The sequence below is a fragment of the Episyrphus balteatus genome, chromosome 1 (genome assembly GCF_945859705.1).
Source record: "Episyrphus balteatus chromosome 1, idEpiBalt1.1, whole genome shotgun sequence".
In the NCBI taxonomy this organism is placed as follows: Eukaryota; Metazoa; Arthropoda; class Insecta; order Diptera; family Syrphidae; genus Episyrphus; species Episyrphus balteatus.
Window position 1 is genome coordinate 33,462,176 of NC_079134.1, and position 13,962 is coordinate 33,476,137.

At 27.8% G+C, this 13,962-nt stretch overlaps 1 protein-coding gene across 1 annotated transcript in view; it reads left to right on the forward strand.

The window, feature by feature from the left end:
* LOC129907660 (uncharacterized) overlaps positions 1 to 11,980 on the forward strand; it is a 38,651-nt gene extending 26,671 nt beyond the window's left edge. Inside the window, exon 2 of the mRNA XM_055983951.1 lies at positions 10,476 to 11,980. Within this exon, the coding sequence (XP_055839926.1) occupies positions 10,476 to 11,422 (947 nt within the window). The 3' untranslated portion in view covers positions 11,423 to 11,980. The remainder of the gene's footprint in view (positions 1 to 10,475) is intronic.
* Positions 11,981 to 13,962: the final 1,982 nt, after the last annotated feature.

The following is a 13,962-nucleotide window of genomic DNA, read 5'->3' on the forward strand; positions in this document are numbered from 1 at the left end:
AGAATTTAATAACATTTGTTTAACCTTAAAGTGTTATAATAATTCTTATCTTAAAAGTTACTTAGAAAACAAGTTTTTTTTTCATAGAAAATTTTATAATTCATAAATCAAATGACTCAAATCATTACACTTCATTACTAATTAATTAAGAAATATAAAAAATCACCCAATCAAATAACTTCAATCACTTGTTATCTATTTTAACACTATTGGACAACTTGTTTACAAACTTTATTGATTTTTCTCATTAAAAAAAAAAAATATCCAGAACGATATGAATTGAATGCAAATTTTTTGTACATTCTAAAGTAATCTTCAAAGCGCATAAAAACTTGGAAAAAAAATAGACACCATAAACTATTCTAATTACAATCATAGCTGAACTTGATTTTTAAAACGTATATCTTTCTTGATAAATCGTAGATAGAACTCTAATAAATAAAAAAAAAATAGTACATTCCAAGAAATAAAAATCGATTAACAGATGTTTTTTTTCCATATCAAGTCACTCCTGTAACGAGTCTATAAGCCGAGTATGTGTTGTAACATAGTCTAGTAATGTCATCATTTCTGTCCAGAAATAAAGCAACTTGACTGCATTTCACTCAAAAGTCTAAACTAGTTGTCATCAGTTTTTTTTTTTTTTTTCATTTTCTTATAATTTGTAACATCATCTTCAAGACTTGTAACTTTCAGAGTATGCGTCTTTTTAGAATTGATGATGATGATGATTTTTGTATTAATGAAATTAATTAATTATTTTAATTGGCTTTTGGTCAAAAAGGATTGATTTTTCAAGGTATCCCTATTCTCTCTTTTCCCTTCACTTTCAATGATGCTCTCATCAATTTGTACACATTCGCATATATGGTGCATAATAAATGCTATGCGTTACTTGCGGTATGCATAAATTAATACATTTTTACGCTTTTTATTTTTTTTTTATTATGTATACGTTGGTATGCGTGTATGTACTTTGAATTTATGGTAATAAAACATTAAATGCTCCGTCTGGCATGTTAATAATACCTTGATGGGTGGTAATGGAATAAACGTTAAAGTATTTTTAGGAATTTTTTCTTTATTTTTTTTTTCTCCCTTTTGTCATTTTATAAAGATGACAATTTATATGAATTGGAATAAAATAAGACTCATTTTTTAAAAATGGTTAAAAGTTCCATATAAACTAATATGGAACTTCAACCACACACTAACACAATTCAATATGATGTTAATTAAAAAAATCTCTGCAGTTGTAGGATACTTCAACTCTGGTAATGTTCAATATTGTTTTGTTGAATGTTGAAAAAAAAAAATGAATATTCATGAATATTCATATAATTTATGATGAAAATGTCCCGCACAGGTTGTTGTTATTTTTTTTTTTATGAATATGCATTAAAAGGATTGGCTAAATTTAGGATGTTATGAGAGACCAGATACTTGATTCATATTTTTGGCATGAACAGGATTTTTTTGTTTTTTCTGTACATTTTTGTTATGGTTGACATTTTTAGAAATTAAACAACATTTTTGAAATACATTCACCATGTGGTTTTGAGAAATGAGAGGAATTTTTGTTTTTACAAAATGTTTAAAGAAAATCTGCTGAATATAATTACCATACAAATTTATGCTCTTATCCTTTTATCATGATTAAGTTGAAAAATATCGATCCTAGAGAAAAAATAGCAATAATAAAAGTTGTAGAAAATTAAATTTACAACAATTTATGTTTTGTAAATTTTAGTCTAAGGTTGATAGTTCCAGAGATAATCAATAAGAACAAATTTACATGAAGTTAAAAATGGCGCCCAACGCTCAAGAGAAATGCATTTATAGTTGAAGTTTAGCCATTTAAAGAGCATTAATATTTTTTTCTGAATTCAAGCTTGGTTCTCATCAATATTATAACTTTAAAAATTGTACTAGATCGGTAGACAAAAATGTATGTTTATAAAAAAAAAAAAATATTTAGATTTCAAGGAATTCCACAGTGGAACAAAAATACAAAAAAATAAAATAAAATTTAACTGAGGGAAAAGAAAACCCATTGACTGTAAAAATGAAAAACTGTGTGTATCCTTGTTTATTTTTTTTTTTTTTTGTGTGGGGAGAATATCGCGTATATTTCCCTTTTTTATTTATTTTTTTGTTTCTATATTTCTTCGCATTTTTAGACTTGAACTGGTCTCGGTTAAAAAAAAAACCAAAAGAACATGTCAAAAAAAAAAAAAAAAAAAAAATGACCCAACTCATTGAATCGGACTCCTTTGATGATCCTCTTGTGTGTATGCTGCTGTGTCTTTTCCATAGGTCCAGGAGTAAAGTGTAGGAATATAGTGGCTTCTTCTTGGACTTCTGGCATTCGAAGTTTTTTTTTTGTTTTTGTTTAATGTTCCTTTTGACTGCCTGGCTTTTTGGTTGGATGGTTAGCTCTGATGCTGGGATGGTGTGTCGGCGGAAGGTATCTTCTTTTTTTTTAGAGATTGTTGTTGCATCCACATCACACACAGGTTATACTTTAACGTGGCCTATAAAAGGAAAGTCTACTCTCTGGTAGAGTGGACATTGATTTTTGTTTCCCTGTTTTTTTTTTTTTGTCCCTTTTTTTTCTTAACCATTTTTGGTTGTTGGCTTTTGTTTCTTTTTAAATTTTGTATTTTTTGTTCATCTTTAGGATACAAAATCCCAAGGGTTTTTATCATCATCATCATCATCATGTTCGGCTTTTGGTCTCGATCGAGTTTTGTGTTGTCTCGCGTATATTGGGGATGCATGTTTTTCTCGATACCTTGCTGCACTACTTGTAATCTTTTTTTTTTTTTTTTCGTTTTCTGGTTGATCTCATTTTTGATGCAGTAGTTGTACCCACACACTTTGGTACATGACATAAAATCCCTTGATATGGGCTACTTTTTTTTGCTTCAATAAAAGATGGATAAAAAAAAATTGGAATAAATGAACTGACAACTTAACGAGAGATAAATTAAGAAAAAAAAAACGAGAAGGGGAAGAAAAAAGTCACACATTTTTTAGTCTCATTTGTTCAAAGACAGATCGAGACAGGGAGGAAGATTTAAATGCTACACAGGTGTTACAGGTAACACACAAAATTTGGACAAAAGATACAATTATCTCAGATGGCTAAGAGAGTGTCAAAAAGATACACATCCACCGGCATCAAAAATTCACATCACATCTTTTTTTTTTTGTACTATCTCGTATTGTGTCGTCGTCGTGGTGTCGTCCTATTAAGTAAGGCCATGGCGACGACTACGATAACGACAGTGACGAAGTTGATGGCAAGCAAACTCGCGTAACACTTTCTAACACCAAAACCATATTAGTGAACGAAAAAGATTTCTACAGGTGATTTGTCATTTGCATATATACACAACAGGTAATAACCATCAACGAGTCTACAAATCGGCTCTAATAGTCTAAAGAGAGAAAAAGAGGTTGTTGGCTTAAAGGAAGTCGCCAGGGCAGCTGACTATTTAGTGGGCCAAAAAAAAAAAAAAAAAACTAATTTTTTTTATCACGTCTCGTGTCGCGGCGTTTTGCTGCTGCAAAAATTGCAAGTAGGTATTATATGCAATCTATTACGGGAAATTTGTTAAGTAAGATATTATAGTTAGCTGTAGGTAGGTAAGAGGTGACTAATTTATATAGATTGAGTTACCTACACTGGTTGCTGTGACTATCTGGCACGATGTGAGACTATCCATATGGCTATAGTAATAGTGGCAAATTACCGTACACCAGCACAAACTGTAATTAGCGAAATGCCGGCTTGTGCGATTATTTCCAATTAATTAGATAGTTAGAGGAGGTGATGGAAATGCTGTTATTAGTGGTTTATATGGATTTTTCTTGCACTCAACGTTGAAAAGTGTAGATTTGGAGAGAAATGTGCCAAAATATTTACACTTCAGGTGCGTTAAAATCGTTAGCTTGATTCCTTGTGTTCTTTCGGAAGCTAAATGCCATATTTTCTTTCATAAGTCTTGATTTTATTAGGTGTCAAACCTTTTATTAAAATAATTGTTAAAATACCATTTTTTTAAACACTTTTGACCCTATTTCAAACTTCCCTTTAAATGATAATAATTTTTTTTTTCTCATTTTCATGCGGCTAGCACACTTGATGACCTCACACTTTCCCTCAAGTTCCTTTTTTTTGCATAATAAATTAACTTCCTGATAGTCATTGTAATACCCCCTTACATGTGTTTGTATGTCCATCCAATTATTTAATTAACATTTCACCTGCACCTTGTTTATTCGCGTTAACCATTTATTTTTTATTATTTTTGTCCTAGAGGTGTACAATGTGTGTGATTAGAAATAAATAACTTCCCGTCCCCGTTTTTTTTTTTTTTTTTCAAATGAAAGGAAAATTTTTGCTAACCCAACCATGAAAATGGTTGACAGAAAAAAAAAACGAAACAATTTAATACGACCTCAATGGCGCCACTATTTCTAATGGATTGGATCGTCAATAATAATTCGTCGTAAAAAAAAAACTACTGAACTGGTCTTTAAAATTAAATTGATAGGGAAATCATTTAGTATTTTAATTGAATTAATCAAAAAACTATTAAATTAGCACTTAAAATATTTTGTATCAATAATAATAACTCAAAACCATAAATAAAATCTGTTCTAAGGGGTGCTTAGTGAAATCAATATAACCAAAACCTCTAATTTTACGGGAAAAAAAATATTCTTAGGTTTTCTGTATTTTTTTTTTTTGTTAAGAAAAAGCTTTTTTTATAAAAAAAAATTGGTAAAAAAAGAATTTTTTAACTTAAAAACATTTTTTATAGAAAATTTTTTTTATCATAGGCTTTTTTTTAAATATGAAATTTTTTTATTGGAATTTTGTTTTAAATTGAAAAAAAAATTATTTTATTTTGAATTTCTGAGAAAAAAAAATTAATGAAAAAAAAATTTATAAAAAAATGAATCTTTTAACTCAAAAGCATTTTTTATAAGAAAAATTTTTTATCATAGACTTTTTTCAATAAGAAAATTTTTTTTTTTAATGAGAAAAAGATATTTTTTTTTTTAATTTTTGTTTTTAAACTGAGAAAAAAATTTAATGAATAAAAAAATTGTAAAAGAATTATTTTTATTGAAAAAATTTTTTCTATTAAAAAAAAATTTGTTTAATGTAAAACAAATTATGAAAAAAAAATATTATTAATATTATTATTTATATTATTCTGAGGTTTTCTGTATTTTTTTTTTTATTGAAAAAGCTTTTTAATAAAAAAAAAATTACTAAAATAAAAGAATTTTTTAACTCAAAAACATTTTTTTATAGAAAAATTTTTTTGCCATAGACTTTTTTTTAAATAAGAACATTTTTTATTGATTTTTTGTTTTTTCACTAAGAAAAGAAAATTTTTTTTTGAAAAATGTTTTTTTAATAAAAAAAAAAAATGGTTAAATGGAAAACAATTTTTAATGAAAAAAAAAAAAAATATATCTTTTTCAATGAAAAAATATTTTTTTTTTTTCAAAACCAATACTTAAACTCTAGAAACCAAATACAAAAATCATTAATTCCATAAGAGTATCTAAACATGCATAATTGAGTACCTATCTTTCAAATATGAATTCAAGAGACATCAATTTGCATAGAAATTACTTAATCAATCATAAGCATTTTTCGTTTTTTACTTTTAAACATGTTTATTTTTATCATTCTTCTTCTAAAAGCTACACAACAAGCTATTTGTCGTTTAAAATCAATTATTTCTAATCAAATGGATGAGAGTGGATTTCTTTGTTCTTAAAAAGGATCTCACAAAACAACACCTTCTCAATTTTCAATTTAATTTAATCATATAGTGTTGCCAGATGACCTTATTTGGTTGTGTTCTTTTTAGCCATTAAAATTGTGTTATTTTTTTTACCACCTGTTGTGGTGACAACACAAAACCATATAAACAACATATCATAATGATACCCACTTTTCGATTGTTTATATCTCTTACCTTTGATCTATGATCGTCATCAGAGATATGTATGAGAGTGTATCTAGATACATAAAGGTGCGGTCTTGTGCGACAGACCAAAAAAAAAAGTGTGTTACTAAAAAAAAAAAAAATAAATATAATTGGTGGTTTCGCGGTTGGGTAAAGTGATAGTTAATTGAAGGAGCAAGCGAACGAACGATGACAGCGCCACGAATTGTGGTGGGTAGTTTATACACCTTTATACACACGTTTGGGTGCACTTTTGGCGTAGATATATCTCGTGTATTTATCTACTATTAAATTATGTATGTGCGGGAATAAAAAGGGGTTTGACGGAAATGTGTGATAATAGTCTTGCTGTTTCGAGTGGACAATTATCGCCCGAGAGGGAGACCTTTTAGTGGTGTTTTTTTTTTTTTTGATGGAATACATATATTATTATAGGGTACAAATGCGGGGTTTCTCTAGTAGATACATTTTGGTAAATTGAGGTGGGTTATATCTACTTGCTATATACAATTAAAGGTGATTTTATATTTTTTGTTGTTGTTGTTGGTCTCTAAAGGGATAGTTGATTGTTGTTATCTGACCCATATTTGGCACTCAATTAATACTTTGTATGAATGACATAAAACCAGAATGACATGTGTTCATAAATAAAACGAAATAATGAAATCAATAAATAGAGTCACTTTTTCAGAATGATTAGACAAAAAAAAAAAAAAATTGTAAAATATAGAAAATTAAAAAACGAGGATTTGTGTGTGAAATAACTTAAAAATTTGAAGTTGAAAATTTAGCTTAAATAATTTGATGTAGGTATTTTTTTTTTATTTTTTCAAAAAAAATTATTATTCAAAAAGAGAATGATTAATCTTAATGAAAACATATTTACAAAATATTAAATCAATTCTAAATCTTTTCAATAATTTTATTTCACTCTTGAATAACTCTTGAATGATTTAAGTGACTTCAAAAAAAAAAAATCGAAGAAAATCTTCTAAATCCTATTAATTTAAAATGACAGTATTCTGTTAGGATTAAATATGTCCGTAGTTCACCCCGACAAACAATTTTGAACAAATTTCCAAAGTTTAAGAATATTAGAAAATTTTATCACTTACTTTATTTTACGTTACGTTACGTTATTTTGTGTAAAATAAAACGAGTCAAAAATTTTTTTTTTTTTTTTAAATAACAACGTTAGCCAAATTAACAATAAAATTTTTTATTTTGATTTTTCTTTATCTTTTGAAGTTATTAGAAATAAAATAAAATTTATTCCAGGTCAAAATTTACGAATTGATTTTTTCTATAATATTTAAATATTATCTTAAAAAATTAATTCAATCGAATGGAAAATTTATTTTCTACAAAAAGTTATCGTAGTACAAATCTACATAAATTTAATAAGTTAACTACTGTAACTAATTATTATTATTTTTTGTTTCACTTAACCAAAATACTAAATCTAATTTTCGATCCTAATCTTAATCAAAGACAAAAAATAACCAAAACGAGTCGAATTTATTAAATTTAAAAAAAAAAAAAAAAAAAAACAACAAAGAAAACTATACCTTACGTGTTGGCTAAAGAGGCGCCACCAGTTTAGTTATTCAAAACCACACAAATGACTTTCAAATGTCTCAAGTTATAAATTAATTTCTTTTGTTTGTTTTTTTTTTTTTTTTTTTTTTTTTTTTTAAAAAAATTTATTTTTATTTGCCTAATCGAAAATACAAATCAATTTTCGTCTATCAAAGCAAAACAAATTAAAACTTCCAGATATGCAAATTCATCACTATAATCGCATACCTACAGCTAGATACTGTTATATGTTATTTTTTTCATTAAAAAAAAATACCACAAAGTCAATCGTCATTAAAATTTTGTCACAGTCATGATACGCGATGATACAAATTAAACTTAGCCAAGTTGAGGGTTTCCTGATGAAATCTTTTGATCGTGGGTGGGTTTTTTTCAAAAACCAAAAATTAGCATTTTTTTTAATTTGTTAACAAAAAAAACTAATTAGTTAAACTATTGTTTAAACAAATTACTTTTTTTTAATTGGAAACATAGATTAGTTTTAGTAGAAACTATCAATTTAGCGGATGTATGCCGCCATATTTGTTCAAAAAGACGTTATTTTTTTTTTTTTTTTAATTTAAATCCAAAAACAGAGTGACAATGGATAAAAAGGAAACATAACTCAATTCCTCGCATAAAAATAATTTGTCTGTGCATGCAGAGAGTGAATGGGAGAGACACAAAAAATTTATGTGGCGCCAAGTTGGATATCAAATTATAACTCGCTTCATGTAGCGACATTAATTGCTCGGCATTTATCAGGTGTAAATGACAGAAATTTTACCACAACACCAACGCCAAACAAGACACAATAATATGAAAACGAATGTCAACATAAAACAATTCTCAGGAAGTGGTTAATCAAACTGAGTTTAAAAAAAAAAAAAAAAAACAGAAAAAAAAAACTTAAGAAGAATGCAGGTTATCCAGTTTGACTGTTTTATGATTTTCTTTGATTGTTTTTTCCTTTTTGTTGTTGTTTCGGAATATTTAAGAATCAATCAAAAACATAAACACCTTGTTAGCACATTAATATAGTTAGTACTTGGAAGTATGTCCCGAAGTAGGTACTTTAACAATAAATAAATTGATGGAAGGCGGAAAAATGTTTTCCACTTTTTTATATATTTTTTTTTTATTATAATGGGTGGAGTTGTGGTTAGTGATTATATTGTCATTTTTTTTTCTCCTAGAATAATAATATGTTGGCCTTCAGGGTGCTGACAAAGATTGACATGGGGGCTTTACTGTTGTTATATGTTTTTTCATTTTTATCAAGATCATAACAATCATATTGTTTGTATTCGATTAAGTTATAATTTCAACTGTTTTGTGAACATGATGAAAAAAATATGGAAAATTTTATTAAGTACTATTGTCCAGTTCAGACTTTACAAGTATACAACATATGGGTGTTAGCGATGTTATTACAGGTGATTTATAAGTTGTTGAATTTATAAGACTAGACTAGACTTTGATGCATAATGCGGGTAAATTAATTTGCTTAAATGTTTTCTATTGTTGTTCGTTTTTTTTTTTTTTTTTGCATCAAGATAAATGGTCTTGTTGAAAGGTTAATAAGTTAATGTAGTTGGTAGGTATAGAAAAAATGGGGGTAAGTTTATTAAAATTCTTAACTCTCAACTTGGTCATGTTTTTCCTTATGTTCTTTACTGTAGAATTGTTTTTTCACTCGACAAAGAGTTATTTATGTTTGACAGGTAAACATGTTCATCTGTTCCATTATAACTTCTAAACTACTTATTGTTATTTGAAAAATGAGGTATCATAGAAAACGCCTTGCTTGTCTGTAGGTTTTAAGATATGTGATGAATTCAATATGGCGAACACAAAATGTCAGTGGAAGGAATTCTTGGATGCATATCACGTAAATGGTACCGTATTTGCTACCAAGATCTTACTATCCGTAAAACTATTCGTAAACTTTGTCCGTTCTTTTTGTCTGATAAAAAAAAATAAAGTTTTAGCAATTTTTCGTACTTTTGGAAATTTTGTATCATTTTTCTTACGTTACATAATGTTACGTTTCCTTACGTGGCGTTACGTTACGTTATTTTATGTAAAATTAAATGAGCCTTAGGTCAATATTAACAATTGTTTTTAAACTTTTTTCTTTTGTTCAATTTTATTTTCAAAATTTTGGCTTAGTACCTAATTAATTTTTACCATTTTTATAAAAAAAAAACTTGTCTATCAAAAATTTTGAGTGTCCCATTTCATTTATTTTCAAAAAATTAGTGTATAGTGATTATGACCCATTTAATGAACCTTTCGTCTTAAAATCTGGTTTTCTATGCAAACAAAATACTTAATTACCCGATTTTTTGGCCTTTTCAAAGCCCCAATTACCAACTTTTTTTTATCACAGCAATTTTAACTGGGAGAAAGTATCATCAATCTATTAAAGAAATTCATCATAAAACTCTTATAAATGTCAAAAACTCTAAATGACACTTTTAAAATTTAAACAAAAAAAAAATGCTTGCATAAATTTTATCCCACAACCTGTATAGAGATATCCATGATCTTGAGAATAAAATTTTACGATCTTCAATAGTGGATCATCATTTATCTGAACTACGAACACAGACAGACAAAATTATTCATAAAAATCAGGTAGTTGGTAATAAAGTGAATGTCTGTTGATGGCAATTTTATTTTTTTGTATCAGCTATTTATGTGGGCGAAATTTAAAGTGGAATAACTCGTCTTTATTTTTTTGTAGATTATTTAACTTTATTATGCATCTTGCAAATTTTTTGTCACATCTCATCAGTTTTTAATGTTGTGCAACAAAATTTTAAATTTCATGATTTTTTTATAACACTTTTTTTGCAAAATACTAATAAATATTTTTTCTTCTTTTATTTTCAGGATCACAACAATCCAATGATCGTGATGCTGGTTTTTGTTCAGGAGGATCAGAAGGTGGCGATGATCTCTCCATGGATCATTCAAGACTCGATCCAAGTAGTCCAACAGATGCCTCTGAAGATTCGGTGGAAGTTAAAGTCACACCCATTACACTGATTCGAAATAAACGAAAAAGTACAGAACCCTCAAAAGTGATATGTGATCGTGAAGAAACTGGACCTCTAAAGAAACGCATTCGATATTCTTTGAATGCTGCTTCCTATGAACCAACAACACCAACAACACCAACTACAACACTCAACACATCAACAAATAGAAATCACCATCATCATCGTACCTCATGGGATTCCAGCCAACAACTGCCTCACGAATTGATGCCAAATCCAGCTGAGGTCTTAATACGACATCCGGGTGTGACAACTCTCCATCGATTGCCAATTCAGCAAGATGATGATATTCAAGATGAACCTTTAGCGTTGGTGTTGAAGAAACCCTCGTCATCGGAAGAAGACGATTTTCGTGCTCAAGATGACCTCTTTCAACATAAAGAACTTCATAGTCATAACATCACACCTTCAGTGGCGTCATCAAGTGGCAGTATAAGTGGAGGAAGTTTTAACCATGAAGGTCGACCTCAGCAAAGGAATTACAAGAACATGACTCGAGAGAGGCGAATCGAAGCAAATGCCCGAGAAAGAACTCGTGTTCATACTATTTCAGCAGCTTATGAAACTCTCCGCAAAGCAGTTCCTTCATATTCGAATAGTCAAAAACTCTCCAAATTGTCAGTTTTGAGGGTTGCCTGTTCGTATATTTTGACACTAAGTCGAATGGCTGGTGAAGATTATAGTGAAGATCAAAGTGAACCTTCGATTGCATCGTGTATGGAGCAAGTGACGGCAACAATTCAGACAGAGGGTAAAATTCGCAAAAAGAAAGATGAATAAGTCTCCACAAAATTGTTATACGCATCATCACCCGCCTATTTGAACATGGAGATTTTTTTTAAAGATTTCTGTGTGGATTTTTTTTTGCTGAAAAAATTATAAAAAAAGCGTAGTTGAAAGGTTTCATTCAAAAGATCTCAAAAAAAAACAAGGCTATAAGACTTTTATGAGAAAAAAAAACAACAAAAATCAATTTTTTCAAAATCACATCGAGAGGAAACAATCTGAATCTCAAATCTGATCAAAAATCTCAATTTTCTCTTAATTTTTGAAGTGATCTTGAAAAATTGTTTAAGCTTTAATTATCTTGAAATGTTTCTTAAAAACTTAAAATAAAAATAAAAACTAAATTTTATATGTTACTTGCATCGCAATATTCGACTTTTGAAAAGCTCTACAAAAATTGCAAGTAAATTTAAAAATTTTTAAAAAATTAAAAATCCTACGCTTGTATTCATTAAAAAAAATTATTAACATCAATTTCAACAAACAAAAAGAAAAAAAAAATCATAGCCCACCCGATAAGTCTATTTATTAAAGAAAAAAAAAAACAAAAAATTCAATTAAAAATTTAAATTTAAAAATAAAGTCACAATTTTTATAGTACAAAGAATATAAAAAGTAAAGAAAAACAAACTACAAAACAAATGCAGCAAAGCTACCATTCAAAATGTTAAATGACAATAAAACAATAATTAAAATTAAAAGAAATTACAATTAAAATTAAAAACATAAAATTAAAAATATTTATATATTTGCTATAAAAAAAACACTTTTATTGACAATAAATATGATTTAAATAAGAAAAAAAAAGCACAAATTCAATTTCTAATTATTTAATTTCAGGAGAATTTTAAATAAAATCATGTAAAATTATAAATTAAAAAAAGGCTTAAATAAAAACCAATTCAGTTTAAAAATGAATACAAAAAATCTCAAACTATTTTCTGTAAATTATATATATAATTTAAAAAATCTTAATAATAATGTTTAGTTTTTTTTTTTTTTTTTGAAAAAAGTGCCATACAAAATATATATATATATTATATGTATACATAATAATAATTAATTAATTTATATGTGAAACAATAGTTTTTAAGAAAAGAAGCAAACGCATTAAAATCATACAAAATAAATTAATATAGCGGTGATTTTATTATTATCGCTGTATTTACTAAATTAAATTAAATCAACTTGGTTTTTTATTTGGAATAAAAAAAAAAAAAATTGAAGACACTTTTCAGCACAAACTATAGAAAAAGCTTACAATTTGAGTTAAATGGGAATGTATCTTCATAACAGGAACTTTAAATTAAGTTGCGGTTGTTTACGGCAGGTACTGTTTTCTAACAACACGACGCACACTGGGGATTTTGCGGAAAAAAGTCCAAAACTTTAAGTACCTCGGAGAACATTTTCAATAGTATTTCTATATTCTAGAATAAAATCTGAATCAAAATCAGAATACATTACTAAAATCGGACTTGTAGTTTACTTTTTAGAGCTTTGTAAAGGGACAAGTTGTTGAAAGTATAAAACACGAAGTGAAAATACCCTGAAATTAAAGTTGTGTAATTTTTTTTTTGCTTGAGCCGACTCATACACTTTTATTTTTCCGTAAAGATGCCATCATTTGTCTATTGTAAATCGAAGAAATTATTAATTTTAAAGATGTTAATTATTTTATATAATTATTTAAAGAAAAAAGAAAAAAATGACTTGAATTTTTCATATTTTTGTATATATTATTTTAGCTACACTTGCCTACAGTTAGAGACTATTAAAAACATTTTCCTTATAAAATTACCTTTCGATAGAGGCCAAATTAGGGTGCCACCAGGTGCCACTGCGTTTTTGATTGGCAATTGAAAACTTCATTTGATCGCAAAAATCATTTTCTTAAAAATTACTTAACCCTCTACTGCATACGAAGCCAAATATGGTTTTGTCTGTTTTTATGCACTTTTCTCTTCTCTGTCACAAAAAAATGGTAAAGATTAAATACAATCCTCTTCTTTGTGTTTCTGAGAACCCATAGAGATAGTTTTTTCGTGTGTCCGACACAAAATAAAGGTGTATTTTATGATCACAGGTGAGTCGATCAGTCGTGTGCATTGAAATCGAAAGTGTAGAATATATTCATACTTTAAGTGTTAATACTGCGTTTGTTTGGTAAGAAAAGTGGAATTAAAAATTTATTTTTGATCGATTGTCTTATTATGTATGCTATGAACCAATTTTTATTGAAAAAAAATTATTGGCGTGGTCTTGGGAGGGCAAAAAGTACGGAAGCCATATTTGGCTTCGTATGCATTAAGGGGTTTTAAATCTACACAATTTGTTAAATTTTTTTGTTGGAAAATTTTGTTCCTTTACATTTTTTTTGCTTGGAAGCTTCAGAAATGGAGCCCCTTCACTTTTAGAGACATTTTTTTTACGTTAACCCCATTTCCAGGGGCGTAACCACAAAAAATTTAGGTGGAGGGAGGCTTACCTATAATATTTTTCAATCATTTTATTACTTTTTAGTTTTTTTAAGA